Source organism: Zootoca vivipara, chromosome 5 (genome assembly GCF_965207765.1).
Source record: "Zootoca vivipara chromosome 5, rZooViv2.hap1.1, whole genome shotgun sequence".
In the NCBI taxonomy this organism is placed as follows: Eukaryota; Metazoa; Chordata; class Lepidosauria; order Squamata; family Lacertidae; genus Zootoca; species Zootoca vivipara.
In genome coordinates, this window is record NC_142588.1 from 74,070,029 (window position 1) to 74,090,927 (window position 20,899).

Here is a 20,899-nt window from a genome sequence, read left to right on the forward strand (position 1 = left end):
CCTTCCCTCTAGGTTTCTTTTTTTGAATGGAAAAGAAGTGTGGCTTCATTAATATTTTGTGGTTGCAGATGAATTAAAAGGGATGCGGATCACCTATTTTTTTTTAGCTTTCCAGGATGATCCAGGCCAGGCCCATGCAGAGCTTGTCTGCGGAGTGTGCCTTGTGAGAATAAAGCTTCTAAACTCAAAAAGGCAGCTGGTCTCTGACAGGCCTCCCGCCCTGGCTGGCTTAGCCCTCCAAGGCTGCCCTTGCCCTTGCATGGGTCTGATCCAGGCTCCCATTACTGGAGATGAGGTGCTAGGCTAGATTCATAGAATCATAAGAGTTGGAAGAGACCACAAGGGCCATCCAGTCCAACCCCCTGCCAAGCAGGAAACACCATCAAAGCATTCCTGACAGATGGCTGTCAAGCCTCTGCTTAAAGACCTCCAAAGAAGGAGACTCCACCACACTCCTTGGCAGCAAGTTCCACTGTCGAACAGCTCTTACTGTCAGGAAGTTCTTCCTAATGTTTAGGTGGAATCTTCTTTCTTGTAGTTTGAATCCATTGCTCTGTGTCCACTTCTCTGGAGCAGCAGAAAACAACCTTTCTCCCTCCTCTATATGACATCCTTTTATATATTTGAACATGGCTATCATACCACCCCTTAACCTTCTCTTCTCCAGGCTAAACATACCCAGCTCCCTAAGCCGTTCCTCACAAGGCATTGTTTCCAGGCCTCTGACCATTTTGGTTGCCCTCTTCTGGACACGTTCCAGCTTGTCAGTATCCTTCTTGAATTGTGGTGTCCAGAACTGGACACAGTACTCCAGGTGAGGTCTGACCAGAGCAGAATACAGTGGTACTATTACTTCCCTTGCTCTAGATGCTATACCCCTATTGATGCAGCCCAGAATTGCATTGGCTTTTTTAGCTGCTGCATCACACTGCTGACTCATGTCAAGTTTGTGGTCTACCAAGACTCCTAGATCCTTTTCACATGTACTGCTCTCAAGCCAGGTGTCTCCCATCCTGTATTTGTGCCTTTCATTTTTTCCCCCCAAGTGTAGTACTTTACATTTCTCCCTGTTAAAATTAATCTTGTTTGCTTTGGCCCAGTTGTCTAATCTGTTAAGGTCATTTTGAAGTGTGATCCTGTCCTCTGGGGTATTAGCCACCCCTCCCAATTTGGTGTCATCTGCAAACTTGCTCAGGATGCCCTCAAGCCCATCATCCAAGTCATTGATAAAGATGTTGAATAAGACTGGGCCCAAGACAGAACCCTGTGGCACCCCACTAGGCACTACTCTCCAGGATGAAGAGGAGCCATTGATGAGCACCCTTTGGATTCAGTCAGCCAGCCAGTTACAAATCCATTGAATGGTAGCATTGTCTAGCCCACATTTTACTAGCTTCTTTACAAGAATATCATGGGGCACCTTGTCAAAGGCCTTGCTGAAATCAAGATAGGCTATATCCACAGCATTCCCTTCATCTACCAGGCTTGTGACTCTGTCAAAAAATGAGATCAGATTCGTCTGACATGACCTATTTTTCAGAAACCCATGCTGACTTTTAGTGATCACAGTGTTCCTTTCTAGGTGCTCACAGATCGTTTGCTTAATGATCTGCTCTAGAATCTTTCCTGGTATTGATGTCAGGCTGACTGGGTGGTAATTGTTTGGGTCCTCCCTTTCCCCCTTTTTGAATATAGGGACAACATTTGCCCCCCTCCAGTCCGCTGGGACTTCGCCTGTTCTCCAGGAATTCTCAAAGATTATTGCCAATGGTTCTGAAATCACCTCTGCCAGTTCTTTTAATACTCTTGGATGTAGTTCATCTGGCCCTGGAGACTTGAATACATCTATACTAGCCAAGTACTCTTGTACTACCTCCTTACTTGTTCTGGGCTGTGTTTCCTCTGCTGAATCATCTGCTCCATATTCTTCAGGTCAGGCATTGTTTTCTTTTTTGGAGAAGACTGAGGCAAAGAAGGCATTGAGGAGTTCTGCCTTTTCTCTGTCCCCTGTTTGCATTTCACCATCTTCTCCTCTAAGTGACCCCACTGTTTCCTTGTTCTTCCTTTTGCTACGGACATACCCATAAAAGCTCTTTTTGTTGCTTTTAACCTCTCTAGCAAGCCTGAGTTCATTCTGTGCTTTAGCTTTTCTGACTTTGTCTCTACACATGCTGGCTATTTGTTTGAATTTCCCCTTTTCCCATTTTTGTACATACCCCTTTTAAATCTTAACTCAGTTAAAAGTTCTTTAGATAGCCACCCTGGCTTCTTTAGGCACCTTCCATGTTTCCGTCTCATTGGTATTGCCTGAAGTTGTGCTTTTAATATCTCCCTTTTAACAAACTCCCAACCATCCTGAACTCCCTTCCCTTTTAGTATTGCTGTCCATGGGATTTCACCCAGCGTTTCCCTAAGTTTTCTGAAGTCAGCTTTCTTAAAGTCTAGAATTTGAGTCTTTGTATGCTTGGTTGCTCCTTTCTGCTGTATAATAAACTCCAGAAGAGCATGATCACTCCCACCTAAAATGATCCTGCCACTTCTACCCCACTAACCAGGTCATCACTATTGGTTAGGACCAGATCTAAAATGACTGGTCCTCTTGTTGCTTCTCCTACTTTCTGGACAATGAAATTGTCTGCAAGGCCAGTGAGGAATCTGTTTGACCTTATGCTCTTGGCTGAGTTTGACATCAAACAAATATCAGGATAGTTGAAATCTCCCATTACTACTACCGGTATCTCACTTCCTTTTGAATGGTTGGCCATCTGTTCCAGGAAGGCATCATCTGTGTTCTCAGTTTGGCTTGGGGGTCTCTAGTAAACTCCCACAATGAGATCACTGTTATTTTTCTCTCCTTCTGGCAAGCTTCTGGTGATATCTAGCAAAGCCGTTATTAATAGTGTGATGGAAAGAAGCAGCAGATAGTCATCACCTATATATCTTGTTGTGTATCTAAGCAAATGCTTTGTACAAGATAAAGTTGCAACAGGAGGATGTGGGAGGCTGTTGCACTGTTTATGTTTGCTGTTGCTAATAGAAAAGGATGTGCTTAGGACCTTTCCAGATACTATATATTAAGAATATGCATCTAATTGCTAAGAGGAAAGCCTTAAATGGTGTTGGGCCCCCTTCTTTCTGTCATTACTGTACATTCTGATCACAAATATGTCTGCAATCTTAGTTTCTCAGGCTCTACCAGCTACCAGCTACCACCAGCCACAAGTCTCCTGCTTTTTCAGTGGTCTCCACCCTTTCTCCTTTGTTGGTTTGCTTGGAAGTGTGTCTCAAATCCATATTCTACACCAAATTTTTAAAAATGAAATGGTTGGCTTTACCACCTAGTTTCCTTGCCCTATTGTAATTAAGCCTAAGCATGTGAAATTGGAACAATCACATATTCCTACCCATGTTTAGCTTGGGGTCCTTCCTTCCTGTTCTTTTTCCTTTGTTTTCCCCATGTTGAATTTTAGATTGTAAGCTCCTCGGGGCAGGGAACTGTACTATTGCATTCTGGAAAGTGTTGAAGTGCCTGTGCACATCGATTGCTTTATGTATAAATTATAATTAATACCGGTAGCAGTAGTGAGTACTAATAATGATACAGAAAGTTTGTTTTTTGATGTTCACATACAGAAACCGGTTAAACCATTGCTTGGATGATTGAAGATGAATGTTGGATTTTACTGTTAGCTGAGGATTCACATTTCTGAATTATAAGAATTGCTTAGGATGCTTTTCTTTCTTTCTTTTTTTTAATAAAAAGAGGTGTATCACCTCTAAATTGAAGGTGCCTCTTATGCATAAAAAAGAGGATCATCTTCAATTAAAAGTTATAAGAAAACAATGTGTAATGAAATATGTCCAAAAGCACTATGTTCATAAAGGATCCTTACTTTGAAAAGAGCAGCTTTTGAACTGATAAATGTAGCCAGAAGTGTAGTAAATGTAAATAAGACTAAAACCTAAGGGTGATAGCAAAAGCCTGTTTTAGTATACATGCATTGCTTTTTGAGAACAGTTTCAAACTAGCTCACCATGCTCTTCAACACACATCTACCGTGCTTCTGTTACATGCATTCATTCCGCGTCTAGCCACGCATACCTCCTAGAAGAGAAACTCTCTTTTGAAACTTTTAGACAAACTTGCATCCTAGGGATAAAAGGGGTCGGAAATTGAACAAGAAACTTAGTTTTGCCATTGGTCGGCATTGTATATGCCTGCCTTTGCAGCCAGCATTTTAATCTACTTAAACAAGAGACTGTCCGTTTGTTTTGTTTTTATTTAACAGGTTGCAACTAATGATGAAGCTGTCGTAACGTTGCTTTGCGAATGGGCCGTGAGCAGCAAAAGAGCTGGCAAGCATAGGGCAATGGCTGTGGCTAAATTATTGGAGAAGAGGCAAGCTGAAATTGAAGTGGAAGTAAGTTGTCTTTGCAGTATGACAGCTGTGTGCAAGGAGAGAAAAATGCAGTTCATATTCAAGTGTGAACTAGCTTTGACAATGAACTACAGCTTTATAAGCAAGGTTAACTCAGTTTATTCATCTTGGTTCATATGGAAGGTTCAGGCCCTGTAACAAGCATTGAAAGTCTTTAATCTCTCATGCACTGGAACATAGAATGCTGAGAATGCCGGTCTTTATTCCATTCTTATGTGTCATCTGGCTACATCTCAGATGACTCTAAATTAGATTAATTTGTTTGTTATTCCTTGCACACAAGCAGAGACCAACAGGTTGAACAACAGGTTCTCTTCCCCCTCCCCTTTTTTCTGGTGTGCTATGCGGTTTCTAAGTAATAGGGCAAATGCAATTGCATTCATAGCTGTTGTGTTCTACACTGATTGCTTTTATCCTGTCTTATTTTTGCAGCGATGTGGTGAGGCAGAAGTTTTGGACGAAAAGGAATCAATTTCTTCAGCATCCCTTGCTGGATCCAGCCTTCCCGTTTTCCAGAATGTCCTCCTTAGGTTTTTAGACACCCAGGCCCCCTCATTATGTAAGCATCAAATACTCTGTTCCAGAGCAGGATGAAACTCTGTGACCTTTTGTCCAGCTACTGGATATTCACTATTATTATTGGTGACTGTATCATTTTTTCCCCTCCCTCATTTCTGCCTGACCTACAGATTTTTTCCCCCCCTAGAAGGCTTTAACTTTCCAAAACATTGTGTTTTGGGAACTAACATATTTCTCAGCTTTGTTTTTCCCTTGTGGCAATTAATGTAGCTTTTTGTTTTATAGCTTGGGGTGGGGGTGGGGAAGGAATGTCCCGCCTGCCCCACTCCAAGTTTGCCTTACCTTGGACCGGTTGCTTTACAGTCTAAACTTAGACTGTACAGTGGTGTCTCGACTTACAAATTTAATCCATTCCGAAGACACCTTCATAGGTCGAAAAATTCGTAAGTTGAAAAGTGCCATTGGAAACACGATTTCCCATAGGAATGCATTGGAAACGGAAAAATTTGTAAGTCGAAGCAACCCCATCTAAAAATTCGTAAGTCAAAAAAACCCAATCTAAAACCGCCGCGGTTTCCGTTTGGATGTTGAGTAATTCGTAAGCGTGCGACCATTTGCCCCATTCGTAAGTCGAAAAATTCGGTTGTCGAGTCGTTCGTAAGTCGAGGTACCACTGTACAATCTAACATTTGCACTAGGGAAAACATAAACTAAAACTTCTGTACATGCTTATTCAGAAGTAAGACTCACAGTTTATAGTGGGATTTGCTCCTATTAAATATGCACAGGATTGTAGCACAAATGTGTCAGATCTGAGCATCAAGGCACCAGCTAATCAGTTTTTATTACCAGATGAAACACAGTTGTCCTGCAGTGCTTATCAGAGTAGTTTAGACTTTTTTTTAATACCTCCTTTTGCAATTTGTTCCTGGTTTCTCCTCCTGGGTGAGCCCAATAGTGGTCCCACATGCCCTTGTTGCGTGTCCACGAAGGTGGAGCTGATAGTCTGCACCTGGCCATATTGTGACAGGAATGCTGTTCTCAGAACAGGGGAAGCTGCACTGAAAGCCCTGCTCTGAGTTACTGTGGAGCGGGCTTCTAATATCTGTGGAACCTGAAGGATAAACTTCTGATGTGCTTAAAACCAAGTGCTGAACCTGTATATGTGGCTTTCTGGCACTTGTGTGTGTGTTTGTAGTAGTTAGAAAAAGAAAGCGAAACCCCACAAGGGTTTAAGGAGCGGGAATGTCGGTGCATTCAGGTGCCATATACTGTGGGTTCTAATAACCGGGTTTCCTCCATGTCATTTAACCTACATTGGTTCAATAGTGCAAATATATTGTCTTGAAGCTGTCCAATTCATGGTACATTATTCGTGCAACTTCCAGAAAGCCTCAATGTGATCAAATGAATTTGTTAAGCTGCAAACAGATGCACCAATCTGAGTATTTTTCAGAAGTGTTGTAGGACCTTCTTATACGGGCTGACTTTTTGAAGTCTGGATTAACCACGTGAGAAGGATGGTTTGGGCTGCAATTCATAGATTCATAGAGTTGGAAGGGACCATGAGGGTCATCTGGTCCAGCCCCTTGCAATGCAGGAATCTTTTGCCCAATGTGGGACTTGAACAGATGATCCTGAGATTAAGCATCTCATGCTCTACTGATTCAGCTATAAGGAGTGGGGTTAACTAACCTGTCCTGCTAGCAGAAAGAAGCCTGTGTGAGGACTCCTACTTGCACAATGGGCCTTCCCCAAAATCTCTGGAGGGATGGGAGAACAATTTGTGGGAGCCGAGGGGGATACCAATCTGTTGCACAAGCAAGCTGATGTAATTTATCTCCTTAGGGCTGTGTTGAATTCTACCCTTTGTGTCTGAAATATTTAAGTAGCTATTTGTGTAACCTTAATTTGAAGGCAGGCTTACTTTTTTCTTTTTAAACAAAAGCTGCTCGAGCCTAATGGTAATTGATAAAATCTAACCTTTTCTCTATTGGTAGCTGACCCAAACAGTGAACACGAGAAGATGGAATTTGTGAACCTGGTGCTGCTTTTCTGTGAATTCATACGGCATGATGTTTTCTCCCACGATGCTTACATGTGCACTTTAATATCACGCGGGGACTTATCCTTCACTGCAGCCTCTAGGTCTCGCTCGCCAACTGGGGAAAATATGGATGAACAGTATTCCAGGGAACAAGATGTGAAACTGGAGGTATGACGTGCATTGTAGTTGGCTTCTCAGCTTCACCAGGTCAAAAATGACAACCTGTTGCTGTTTTCTCCCTACCTTACTTTATCCTAATAGCATTTTAAAAAAACAATTGTGCTGCCTAGAAAGCTTTATCGGTGGTGGTGTTCATCAGATTCTCAGTGCCAACCTTTAATGTAGCCCCGTTTAGCCAGTATAATGTGAGCAATCCACACTGCTGCTGCTGCTACTCCCCAGTTTCCAGAGGGATTCTGTTGGCATGGAAAGGAATAGCAGTTTATGGTCTTCTCTTGTGACCTGGGATTTTGCACGAGTGTGCATGTGTTTTATCCCGATGATGCAGGACAAAAGAGTTGCACTGTGGCAGAAGCTTCCATGCCAACAGTGCAATATTGAGATCTCGAGATCTCAACATTACCCTGCTCTCAGGATGAGGCCCTATTGGCTGTGCCATAGCCTGTAGAAATATATCTTGCACCATCCAGGTAGAGGCCCTGCCTGGTTAACAAGTTTATGGAACAGTTTCTCGCTTGAAAAAAAGCAGGTGCTAACCAGGGCCGTCTTAAGCGGGTCGGGCGCCCTGACGCCGTGGTGCGCGGATCGCTCCGGCGCCCCCTCCCCTCCCCGTTTCTTCCTGCGGCTGGTGGGCGGGCGCAGCACAGTTTTCGCATGGCTTCGCCATGCAGCACCCCCCTGCCGACCCGGCGCCCTGGCACCACCCAGCCTACCCCTAGAGCCGGCCCTGGTGCTAATCTTGCTGAGTTGTCCGCTGGGGGTTATCGATACCTGACCTTGAGAACTTTTCAGGATGCTGAATTTATTGTTATGTTGTAATATATACTGGTTGTAATGTTTTTGCTGTTTGTTTTTTTACTGGTTTAGTTTAGAGGAGTGTCTTCCAAAGTTTTAAACTGCCTTGGGATTGGAATGGAAGACAGTATATGAGATTATATAAGTTTCATTCTCTCTGAAGGAACAGACATGTAGTTTGGGGCTGCTCCTAGATCCGTCTGACAGTGGAGCCCTGGTTGCTTCTCTGGTGATGGGTGCTTACTGACAACTTGAGTTGGTGTGTTGACGATACTCATTCCTGGATAGGGATACCTTGGCCACCATGATTCCATGTACTGTTAAGCTCAGGATTGGACTACTGTAACAACTCAGGACTGGGTTACCTGAAGGACTGCTTGCCCCTGTGTAGACCTGCAAGATCACTTTGATCATCTGGGAAAATTTTGCTCATGGCAGCTCACTCTACAGAATATCATAGGGTGGTGAAGTTAAAACAAGCAATTTCCTCCTTTCCCCCCTTCAATCTGGAATGCCCTTACCTCTGCCTTATGATGTGAAGCACCATCAATTATTTGCTTCAGATGTCTTTATGAAAATGTGCAGGCTTTCCCTAACCCATAAGATTGGAGGAACCTGTATCACTGATTTTCTGCGTTTGCTTCTGTGATATTATTTTACTGTTTTTAAATGTTGATTTGTATTGTTTCTATGCTACGTAGACATTTTTAAAACACGAAGGGTTCTGTTCGTTGGTGCCGTTCTGCTTGCACAACAAAGTTTTGCTTACACAATGAGACCTCCCTCTCCTCTCCTCGCGCAACCTCAAAATCTGCTCTGGAGAGTTGGGGGGGGGGCCCTCTGGAGCAGAATTTGGGGGCACGAGGGGAGAGGGGAGGAAGCAGATATAACCCTCAGTGGTTTAGAAATATTTATTGAATAAAATAAAAATATTATGCAGATGAATGAGATAATAGCTTTGACACCTTATACTTAAAGGTAGTTTGTGGCTAATCATAATCTAGAGCGGCCATGATGACGAAATGCCTGTTGCGTAAATGAAATGTGATATTTTGCACCTATTGGGCTCTAATGGATCAAGGCGCTGATAGAATTAGTTACTTTTGCATTGTTTTATATGTCCATGATTGGAATTGGAAGGAAAGGGTGTCCTTCTAAGGTTTGAGCCCAAATTTTATTTTTAACTTTAATGGTTATTAGGTTCTTTCCTCAAAACCAACCCATTATTATTTGGACCTGCAAGAATCATGACTTCAGACTTTTATTTCTGCAAGGTTTCATCTCTGCAGCAGCACAATCTCTTGTGAACAGCGGCCCTTTATACAAATTGCACTGTACAGTACTTGGGGAATACACATCCCTCTAGAGAAGTATTGATGGTTTAGCTGTACCCTTTCTCTAATCTGAAGTAACTGATCCCATAGCAATGCAGACATTTCCCAGGAGATTACTCATTCATTGTAAACAAAACATGCAGGCTATCACCCTTGAGTGCAGTTTCCCCGAGCTTGTTATTATTATTTTTAAAGTATGACTTCAAAAAGAGACCACTTTGAGTGTTATAAATGTTGGGGGCAGAAATGTATTCCGTCTTGTTTAATCTAAGAATTTTAGTATTTTGCTTTTTAAAACTGAGTTATTTTTTTAAATCTTATGTGGCCAGTCACCCATGCTTTACATCATGCTCTGATTGGTGTTTCTTTTTCTCTTCGGTGATCATTAGGACCATAGTATTATGGAACATATGTACATTGACTCGGGAACTGCTAATATTTTTGATGACATAGACAAGAATGACTTTAAGACAGACTTTGGTTCGGAATTTCCAGTAGGTCTAACTTCGGATTTTTTTCAATTAAAAAAAAACCCCATTCTTCACTTTGCCAGCATGATCTGAGACATGGAACACACACTCTTACCAACCTTTTCTGCATTTCTTCTGGTATTCTCAAAATATCTCACCCCTTTCCCACATACTCATCCTTTCCTTCTTTTAAACAGCATCATGGTCTTAGGTTTACAAAAGATGCCTCACCTATTTCCACTGTGGTAACCTTGATACCACTTCCACTGTGTTTAAACTACCACCGTCATGAACATGTCACGAGCAGCGAAACATTAACTCATATCATTTATACTTACTGAAACCATTTTTTTTAAAAAAAACATTTTGCCATTCTTCACTCACAATATTGAGTGCTAACATTGGCCCCCTTATCAGCTACTGTTTGAAAATTGAATCAAAATGGTTTTAGTTACTGCAAATTTCAATGCAATTGAATGTTGTTTTCATTGGCATGCATCAAGAGTAGCCCAACGTGGTGCCCTCCAGATGCTGTTAAGACTACAATTCCCATCATCCTTGACCATTGGCCACGCTGGCTGTGACTGATGATAATTGTGGACCAACATCTGGGAGTTGCCACGTTGGCTGTCTTAGACATACACCATAAGTTACCTATTCTGAGGTAAAATGAAGCTGCATTTTTTGGCCATACTGTACCATAAATTCAACGGATATTTCTGTTTACAGTATTAAATGTTTGTTTACATGTCTTAGATATTTTCTCCAATGCCTGGGGAGTCTTGTGAGAATCTGAATTCCATATCAATGATAGACAGAAGAATTTCAACAATGAGTGAAAAGTCTATGAAGAGGGAAAAACTGAGGGAGCTGATTTTTCCATCAAACTACAACCTCCTTCGCCATTTGCAATATGCAACACATTTTCCTATACCTCTGGTAAGTAACTTATTTCTGTCTTTGAAGAGGAAGTCTATACACATGCAAGTAAAACTGCTTAGAGGTTTTATTTATAATTAAGTGGGGTGCAAATTCTGTTAAATAAATAAATTGCTTACTGGCTTACTTCAACCTAATGACAATTCATTTAGCCGGGTCGTGGCTCGGTTTTTGTTGTTTTTTTGTACTCACCATACGAAGTGTCACTGAAACTGGTGAGTGTTAAATTAGTTGACTCAACTCATTTCCTTATATCCAGTTGGACTTAGTCATGACTAGTTTTACCTGGATTTGGGTTCATACATGAATATTTTATCGAAATACATTTTGAAAACTGTACATTGCCTGTCAAGCATATTATGGTCTTCAAGCAGATTAACATGAAAATAGAATCTTATCTCATTCATAAGCATGGGGCTTGTTCCTGTGACACCATTTTTTATTGTTACATCTGAACCAACTCCACTGTGTGTACTCCCTTAGATGAATTACATGTTTCTTATACAGTATACATAACATGTATATAACATGTCAGTGTTACGAAAGCAACCGTCTTTAAAAAGGCTCACAAAGTATTCAGTCATGCCACTTCAAGATATCTGAATGTCAAATTACATGTATGCAGGGGGAGAATCCATAGAATTGTTGAGTTGGAAAGGATCCCGAGGGTCATCTCGTTCATCCCTCTGCAATGCTGGAATCTCAACTCAAATCATTTGCTATTGAACACTTTGAGTAATACCCAGCCAAGTCATACACAGAGTAGACTATTGAAATAAATGACTAATCTGAGTGTGTGAGCTTTCGTGTGCATGCACACTTCTTCAGATACACTGAAACAGAAGTCACCAGACACTTATATATAGTGAGAGGGTGGGGAAGGGTACTACTCAGAAGGGTGGTGGGAAAGGGTGATTGACTGACTGATAGCTGTTGACGACTGTTAACGACTGCAATTGGTCTTACAGGAAAAAGCAAGGGGTGAGATGGCTAAAGATAGATTTATCATGTATAATGAGATAAGAATCCAATGTCTTTATTCAGACCAGGTCTCTCCATGATAAAGCTATCTTTAGCCATCTCACCCCTTGCTTTTTCCTGTAAGACCAATTGCAGTCATTAACAGTCGTCAACAGCTATCAGTCAGTCAATCACCCTTTCCCACCACCCTTCTGAGTAATACCCCTCCCCACCCTCTCACTGTATATAAGCGTCTGGTGATTCTGTTTCAGTGTATCTGAAGAAGTGTGCATGCACACAAAAGCTCATACCAATGACAAACTAGTTGGTCTCTAAGGTGCTGCTGGAAGGAATTTTTTTGATTTTGTTTCGACTACGTCAGACACGGCTACCTACCTGTAATCTGAGTGTGACTATCATTGCATATCACCCTTCCGAAACAGAATGTGACAACTGCTTGTGACACATGTGCAAACAAATTCTACGGTGTAATGAATATTGTATCTTGGGGTGGGGATATTGCTTCTTTCCCTTAGCAATTTCTCAGAAAATGCAGTGCCTTCGCAACTGAAGCTCTACCTGGAGGGAAAGATGGAGAGATTGTGTGCTCTAGTTGGGGTGGGGTGGGGGCAATGTATTTTTTAATGTGCAATAAATTGTCTAGAAAGGTCTGCAGTCTCGACTGAAACATCAAAGTGCTGTCTCTGTTAATGCATTTCCTGGGAGAGTATTATTTTCTTTACGTGACCCAAAAGCCTTTGTCACATTCAGTCTAAATGTCTTTGAAAGGTAAAAATACAAAATTGGGTCAAAACAGAGATTTGACACACCAAGTAGTAGGGTGGATTCTTTTGCTTTGAAGAGCGTTCGCCTGAGAGAGCAGTCTGTGGTTATAGCTTTGCTTTGACTCAGAGTATACGGGATCCGGACAATATGGTAAGGAAGAAAGCATATGATGTAGCTTGCAGTGACTAAGAATATGTTCACCAGAGCTTTCTTCACATTGTCGTAGCTCACGTTGTATCTGTTTCGATAGAGTAATCTGATCACAAGGCAGTTAGAAATAAGCACTATGGCGGAAAAATTGAGAAATATTGCAGAACAAATGAAATTAGTGAAAACATGCCAATCTCTTCCCACCGTCGTTTTGAAATCAATACAGCCCACATTGGCCGTTTCTTTGATTTCTTTGATTGGAATTGCCATGTTTGGCACCATGATAAATAGAACCATTGTCCAGACTACTGCTGATATCATCTTAGCAAAGCCAGGCTCCTGGATGCGATAGATCTTGCAGCTGTGTATTAACTGAAGGCAACGGTCCATGCTTACAAATCCCAAGAATATGATGGATAAGTACATGTTGATATAGATGAGGCAAGCTGTGACTTGGCAGTGGAATATTTTCAGTTTCCAGGGAGCAACTCCTAAATCAACAGCGATTTTCACCGGCAAGGCAAGGGTTAGCAAAAAATCTGCTGTTAGCAGGTTAATTAAGTAGACGCTCATGCATCTGCGATGCTGCTCTGCCTTCAGGAAGGTCCACAGGGCAAAGCAGCTCCCGATGAACCCAATAAGAAATATCAAGTAATAAAAATAAGGAAATGGCTCCATTGCAGAATAAACATTGCAACCTGAGGAATTGGTTATGCGCATCTTAAATGCTTCACAGGAGAGGCAAAGTATGTGCACCTTTTCTGAGAGACAAAACCTGTAGTTGGAAGTGAGGGAAAGAAAGAGAAACAAACAAACAAGAGTTTCTGTAAGCAATAGTGTCATACAGTATCTAACCAAATCTGTAGCTATTCTTAAGAACAGGCACCCCCAAACTCGGCCCTCCAGATGTTTTGGGACTACAATTCCTGTCATCCCTGACCCCTGGTCCTGTTAGCTAGGGATGATGGGAGTTGTAGTCCCAAAACATCTGGAGGGCTGAGTTTGGGGATGCCTGCTTAAGACGCTCAGGAGCATCTTTCCCCATTCTGGTGCCTGCCAGATGTTTGGGGCTATAGCTTCTATTGGGCCCAGCAAATGGTACACATACCTTTTTTAAATGTTTAAAGCAACTTTTTGACAAATCTATTCAGTGTGATGCTGCATTCATATGAGAAATGCATTTACTCCAAAGCAGGCATGTCCAGCCAATAGATCATGATCTACTGGTAGTTCCCTGGCTGATCCTGGTAGATCACGGGACCCTTATCAATAATAATAATAATAATAATAATAAATAATAATAATAATAATAATAATAATAATAATAATAATTTATTTATACCCTGCCCATCTGGCTGGGTTTCCCCAGCCACTCTGGGTGGCTTCCAACAGAAAAATAAAACACAGTAATCTATTAAACATTAAAAGCCTCTCTGAACAGGGCTGCCTTCAGATGTCTTCTAAAAGTCTGGTAGTTGTTTTCCTCTTTGACAACTGTTGGGAGGGCGTTCCACAGGGCAGGCGCCACCACCGAGAAGGCCCTCTGTCTAGTTCCCTGCAACTTGGCTTCTTGCAACGAGGGAATCGCCAGAAGGCCATCGGTGCTGGACCTCAGTGTCCGGGCAGAATGATGGAGGTGGAGACGCTCCTTCAGGTATACTGGACCGAGGCCATTTAGGGCTTTAAAGGTCAGCACCAACACTTTGAATTGTGCTCGGAAACTTACCGGGAGCCAATGTAGATCTTTCAAGACTGATGTTATGTGGTCTCGGCAGCCACTCCCAGTCACCAGTCTAGCTGCCGCATTCTGGATTAGTTGTAGTTTCCGAGTCACCTTCAAAGTTAGCCCCACGTAGAGTGCATTGCAGTACAGTAATACCTCGGGTTACGAACACGATCCTTTCCGGATCGCAGTTCGTAACCCGAAAAGTTCGTAACTCGAACGTGATCCGAAGTGCCATTTTGCGCATGCGCAAAGCGCTATTTTCGCGATTTTCATGCTTTGCGCATGCGCAGATCGCGCGTGCCGCTTCTGTGCATGCGCGGCGAAAACACTTCCGGGGTTGCGCAGTTCGTAACCCGAATTGTTCGTAACCCGAGGTGGTCGTAACCCGAGGTACGACTGTAGTCCAAGCGGGAGATAACTAGAGCATGCACCACTCTGGCGAGACAGTCTGCAGGCAGGTAGGGTCTCAGCCTGCGTACCAGATGGAGCTGGTAGACAGCCGCTCTGGACACAGAATTAACCTGTGCCTCCATGGACAGCTGTGAGTCCAAAATGACTCCCAGGCTGCGCACCTGGTCCTTCAGGGGCACAGTTACCCCATTCAGGGCCAGGGAGTCCCCCACACCTGCCCGCCTCCTGTCCCCCACGAACAGTACTTCTGTCCTGTCAGGATTCAACCTCAATCTGTTAGCTGCCATCCATCCTCCAACCGCCTCCAGGCACTCACACAGGGATTAAATAAAGTTTACCAAAGGTTAACAAATAAAAGCTGAATAACTCTGGGCAATCCTACCCCTAAAATAGCTCAACAACTCTGGGCTCAACAACTCTGGGCAATCCACCCACCCCACACATGCTCCTTTCCCGTCCAATGACAATGGGTAGATCACTGCCAGTTTTTTTATACTGGGAGTAGATCCCAGTCTCTTGGGAGTTGGACGTGCCTGCTCCAAAGCATTTCCTTTTTAGTTAGTTAGTGGGGCTGATTGCAGACTTAATTGTCCCAGAAATGGGACAAATAAGTGGAACACTGCTTCTCTTTTTGTTTTATTTGGTATTCTCAGACATCCCTAGGCATAGGAGGTTTTAATTAAGATGCAAGAAAACCATATTTGCCAAGAACATTTCCATAGTTTGATGGTCTGATTTTTTTGCAGCAAGATCTGTTTTGTAGATGTACTGGTAGAAACCATTGCTAGAGCCATGCACACTGAAGAGGAAGTGGTTATTTTTAACATTTCTAAGAAATGAAATGCAGTAATGATTTCCAGATGAAGAACAGTGAACCTTCAGCTTCCATTTGATACATCTCATAGATGTTTGCCTTCTCCAGTTGTTGTGGAGCTGTTGGTGTACAAACAGAACTAGGTTAAATGCTGGAATCGTTAATGTTGGCAATTTTACAGCAATAAAATGTGTGTGTATCAATCTACATTTTTTTTCAAGAGCTTTGGCTGTAAGTGGAAGTGATTTTTAGTGCAGTCTTTTGAAATGCACAAATATTATACCACAGGTATGCCATCAATTTCAGAGATAGTTAGTAAAGGAACCTAGTTTATATAACTAGCCAACAAAACTACAGTGGCACCTTAGTTTAAGAACAGCCCTGTTTACCAACTATTTAGTATATCAACTCCGCAAAACTGGAAATAGTGTTCCGGCAGCGAACTTTACTTCGGTCTATGAACGGAAGCCGAACAGTGGAAGGGCACCGGCGGCACGAGGCCTCATTAGGGAAAGCGCTCCTCTGTTTAAGAACGGCTTTGGTTTAAGAACGGACTTCCGGAATGGATTAAGTTCGTAAACCGAGGTACCGCTGCAATGCAGAGGATAGTGTGACTGCACAGAGGGAGACTAGCATGGCCAACCTGCTCAGAAGCTCCCAGCACAATTTGGATTGCCTGGAGCATAAGTTCAAAACTCAACTCACTCAACTTATGCAGGCAGAGGGGTATGATATAGGTTCCCCAGTGGAACAACTTGTAATACCTCTGAGTGCTACCATACCTGCACTACTAGAAGCAGCTGCCCTCCTTTGTGAGTTGCTTCTGCCCTCTAGTTAACTGCTCACACTTCTTTTGCCCTCAGTGTTTTTCCAGGTCTGTGTTGGTCCTTCTGCAAAAGTCGTGATGAAAACTCATTAATAACCAAAGACAATGGAAACAAATACAGTTGTACCTTGGTTGTCGAACGGAATCCGTTCCGGAAGTCCAATTGACTTCCGAAAACGCTTGACAACCAAGGCACAGCTTCCAATTGGCTGCAGAGGTTTCTTGCATGCAATCGGAAGCCATATAAGCTGCATTGGACGTTCGGCTTCCAAAGAACGTTTGGAAAACCAGAACACTCACTTCCTGGTTTGCGGCGTTCGGGAGCCAAAACGTTTGACTCGTAAGACCTTTGGCTTCCAAGGTACGACTGTATATCAATAAATGCACACACACCACCCAGAAGAAGGAACATCCCAGAAGAAGTGAAAAATATTAGTGTCCCGCTCTCTTTTCATCCCTTTATTGATGCCTGTCTGAGTGGCTATCAGGTTTAAGAAGCTCTTATGAGAATAAAGGACATTCCCTTTCCTTCATTTCTTGTTTCTACCACTTTTGGTGATGGTAGGCCTAAGGCCTTGCAGAGAGGATAGAGGCCTAGCCTCTTGCCCCAGCTCTTCCCTTAGGGCCCTGTAAATGTGATTCCATTCAGGGATGGCAGCTTCTTTTAGCAAGTAACTATGTGGGACGCGGGTGGCTTAGGGTTAAACCACAGAGCCTAGGGCTTGCCGATCAGAAGGTCGGCGGTTCGAATCCCCGCGACGGGGGGAGCTCCCGTTGCTCGGTCCCTGCTCCTGCCAACCTAGCAGTTCGAAAGCACGTCAAAGTGCAAGTAGATAAATAGGTACCGCTCTGGCGGGAAGGTAAATGGCGTTTCTGTGTGCTGCTCTGATTCGCCAGAAGCGGCTTTGTCATGCTGGCCACATGACCTGGAAGCTGTACGCTGGCTCCCTCGGCCAGCAAAGCGAGATGAGCTTAGCCACCCCAGAGTCAGTCACGACTGGACCTAATGGTCAGGGTTCCCTTTACCTTTTTATGACATAGTTTATCTGGCAATAATCAGTGGGAAGAATTTTTTGAACATATGGATTTTGCTCTCATTCTTAAAGACTGGGAATTTCAGGACCAAACCACTATAATGTGAGGGACCTGAGGCTGGATCTTCAGATCCTTTTAAGTCAGAAAATATTTTTTTTTAAGCCAATGCAGGGGGACACTAAATTTGATTTAAATAGTGGCACAGCTCAAAAGTAGTGGCTCTCTGATAAAAATCACAGAATTTACATCAGAATGAAATCAAATCAGTTGGTTGGGCAAGGGGATAGTCTGAAACATGTCAAAGCCAAGCAAAAGGAGAATCCACCAGAGAGGAGGCAAGTGATAGTGAGACGTGAGTCATTGGAGGTTTGTATAATACACACTTGTTGGTTATAAAAGTTATAAATGGAAATCAAATTATAAACATTCTCATTTAGCCAAGCGTTGGACAACTCTGTGGCAGTAAGTCAGCTTTTAAATGACTTTTGAAAACTCTTCATTCTGTCAGGAAATTATCTTTCCACAATAGTTTTCTGATTTCTATTCTATTATCTTTTGTTTTGTTTTGTTTAATTTTATGGTTTTATCTATTGTTCTGAACTGATTTTATTTTTTAAAATGAAGTAGGGGTATATAAATATTTTTTTATAAATAAAAATAAATGAGGATGAGGGCCCAATTTGTATGTACCTCTCTACAGACAATGAAATTGTCCATTTATCCAAACCTTTGTAATGACTTGATTACGCTAAAGTAGTCATCTACTCTTAATCAACTTGGCAAGGCATCTGTTAGATGTATCCGCACCTTTTGGTGGGTTTCACTTCTCCTACAACTATGTAAACTAAAGATTTGCAGATGGTTTGCTTATTTGAGTGTGTAATAGCTATGGGGATGTATTTTGTCAAGGGGTTTCTGTGACCACAGGGCTGTGGTCCATTGCTACCTCATTTCTCACAACTCAGAGACATCTATAGCCAGCTAACTATTTCACACCTTGTTTTTATATCCTGCCTTTTCTCCAACCACAGGAGCACAAGGTAGCTAACAACATAAACTAGGCAAAAATAAAACAGACATCAGTGGCAGAATTAAAACCTCAGAATCAAGCTAATCAACAGCAGCAGCAGCAGCAAGTAACTAACTAACTTTAGCACTACTAAAACAAAAACCTGTTATCAGCCAAATCAAAGTAACCAAGGGCTTGTTGGAATAAGGTGGCTTTTGTATGGTCACAGAATGCCTGAAATGTTGAAATCTGGTGGGCTTCTCCTTAAGTCATTAGGTGCATGCCAGTAGCTATTTTCTAATAGTCAGCAAGGGGGCCTGGTCAGGCATTTTTCATGCTGAGTGCAATTCAACATTGCACTCTTAGGCTGGTGTTGTGTGTTATGACAGTGGTTCAGCAAGTGTTAAAATACGCCTATAATGTGTGCAGTTAACTGACCATGTGGATCAGACTGCCAAGTTCCCATTTGGCAAGGGATATGTGGTGCCTGAGGGTTGATAAATGTGTAAAGTCAGTTATTTTCCCAAGCTCTGAAGGCACATTGCTGAAGCTAAGCAGCAGGTTGGGGTCTCTGCATCCTATCCACACCATGTGGAAGTATGCCATCGGTCAACTTAGGTACATCCTATGTCCATTTTATTAGTAGCATACACAGATGATTCCTTTTAAATCTTGGAGTCTAAAGAATTTAACCAGAACACAGTGCTAGAAAGATCTGAGAGAGTTTGGGAGCAACCACTATAAATGGATGAAGCACATAGGATCGTAGGAAGCTGCCTTATACAGAGTCAAACCACTGGTCCTTCTAGCTCAGCGTAGTCTATACTGACTAGCAGCAGATCTCAAGGGTTTAGGGCCAGGTTCTCTCCCAGCCCTTCCTGGAGATGCCGAGGATTGAACCAGGGACCTTCTGCATACAAAACACAGGTGCTCTTCCACTGAGCTTAAATATCATAATCTTCCTTTTGAGAAAATGGCAGTCATTTTGAATCAATTACAAAGGTAATTGCACTGTGGTCCTGAGATAGCAAATGCTTGATTCTATCAACTCCTTCAACAGAAAAACTAAAGTCTTTTGCAAACACTGTCCCTAATTGCAAAACACAGACATAGCCTGAGTTTTGTATTTGCATCAGTGATAATCATGGCCGGGTGAAGTATTTTTAAAAGGTACATACCTGTTTTGTAGTCCAAAAAGCATTGAAGAAGTTGGTTAAATGTCCTGTTGAGTATTGTCAGGCGACCAGCTTTTTACCTTGTGGCATGTTACTTTCCCTTTTGCTCTTTATATAGTAGGTATCTTAAAAGAGATTTTCCTGTGGCTTTCAAACACATCAGTTGACGTCTATGAAACCAAAAGCCATCTGAAGGTGTGTGCATGTACGCACACTCTTAAGAGTTCAAAATTAATACTTCATCCTTCTCTTGTGATTGGGTGGGAAAGCAAAGTTGCTGTAATGACTTGAGACCATTATCATTTTAATTTTTGCCAGTGGAATGTCAGAACAGTTGAGACAGAAGCAGAATAATGCACCTTGCTCTTTCTCAGGGAGCAAACTGAAGTGTGGGGTTCAACAGAGCATAAATATGTAATTTTAAAGGTTTTAATTAAAGCAGTCCTTCACTGATACTATCTAGGTGGTGCACAGTCCAGCAAAATTAATTGCAGCAAGTTTTACATCAAAATTAATTGCAGCAAGTTTTACATTTAAGGTAAAGGACCCCTGGATGGTTAGGTCCAGTCAAAGAGAACTATGGGATGTGGCACTCATCTCGCTTTCAGGCCTTGGGAGCCAGCGTTTGTCCACAGACAGCTTTCCAGGTCATGTGGCCAGCCTGACTAAACCGCTTCTGGCGCAACGGAATTACAATGTTATGACTAAAATAAATAAAACATTGTTATAAAAGCATAATGTAGACAATCGGGCAAAAACAAAACATTGAATTGACTTTTGCTAATCTCAGAGATTTTAGCGTAGGTTGAATTCTTCCATTGAAAGCATTGGAACTTGAACTATACCTGGATCATTTCATAATGTTCTTGTGTGCTGTGTTAAGGAATACCTTTAGTACCAGCTACAGTGTGGCTACCGTTTTGTTGTTGTTGCTGCTTATGTTAATTGTTGCAACAGAGAGGTGCACCTTTCTGTTTCTTGGAACTTAATTTGGAGTGATACAGTTACATAGATTAATAATAGTGCCATCAACTCTGAAATGGCTTTATTCTGAGAAGCATTCATGGCAATTGTTTGCAATAACTACAGGTTGTTGTTGTTGTCTTATCAAAACTACTGATAAAACTGTATTATTAAAAAGACTGTGGTCTAACTGGCTTCTTAAATTCATTTCCCTTCCCATGTTCATAAATCCAGAAGCAGGTTTGTGTCCCGTGTTCAGTAGACAACCACCGAATGAATGAAAAGGACCTCACATAAATATGTTTTCTATGCAAAAGGACC

At 42.3% G+C, this 20,899-nt stretch overlaps 2 protein-coding genes across 7 annotated transcripts in view; one reads left to right on the top strand and one right to left on the bottom strand.

Moving 5' to 3' along the window:
• MED12L (mediator complex subunit 12L) overlaps nt 1–20,899 on the top strand; it is a 180,444-nt gene that overhangs the window by 40,615 nt on the left and 118,930 nt on the right. For 3 of the 5 annotated variants that reach the window (XM_088669804.1, XM_035132415.3, XM_088669805.1), the window contains exons 11-14: nt 4,290–4,421; nt 4,872–4,998; nt 6,959–7,173; nt 10,541–10,723. In XM_088669804.1, the coding sequence (XP_088525930.1) occupies nt 4,290–4,421; nt 4,872–4,998; nt 6,959–7,173; nt 10,541–10,723 (657 nt within the window). Of the gene's footprint in view, nt 1–4,289; nt 4,422–4,871; nt 4,999–6,958; nt 7,174–9,703; nt 9,809–10,540; nt 10,724–20,899 lie in introns of all 5 variants that reach the window. The other 2 variants (XM_088669803.1, XM_088669802.1) reach the window with 1 other exon arrangement.
• GPR171 (G protein-coupled receptor 171) lies at nt 12,099–19,783 on the bottom strand. Of its 2 annotated transcripts, none has more exons than XM_060274474.2 (2): nt 19,619–19,783; nt 12,099–13,394 (listed from the first exon to the last, which is right to left on the bottom strand). In XM_060274474.2, exons 1-2 carry the CDS (start codon nt 19,639–19,641, stop codon nt 12,374–12,376), a joined length of 1,044 nt encoding a protein of 347 aa, XP_060130457.2. In that variant the 5' UTR covers nt 19,642–19,783; the 3' UTR covers nt 12,099–12,373. The 2 variants fall into 2 exon arrangements, 1 of the variants encoding a protein (XP_060130457.2); XR_015950030.1 differs by lacking the exon at nt 12,099–13,394 and adding an exon at nt 16,345–16,460 and having other exon boundaries at nt 19,619–19,755.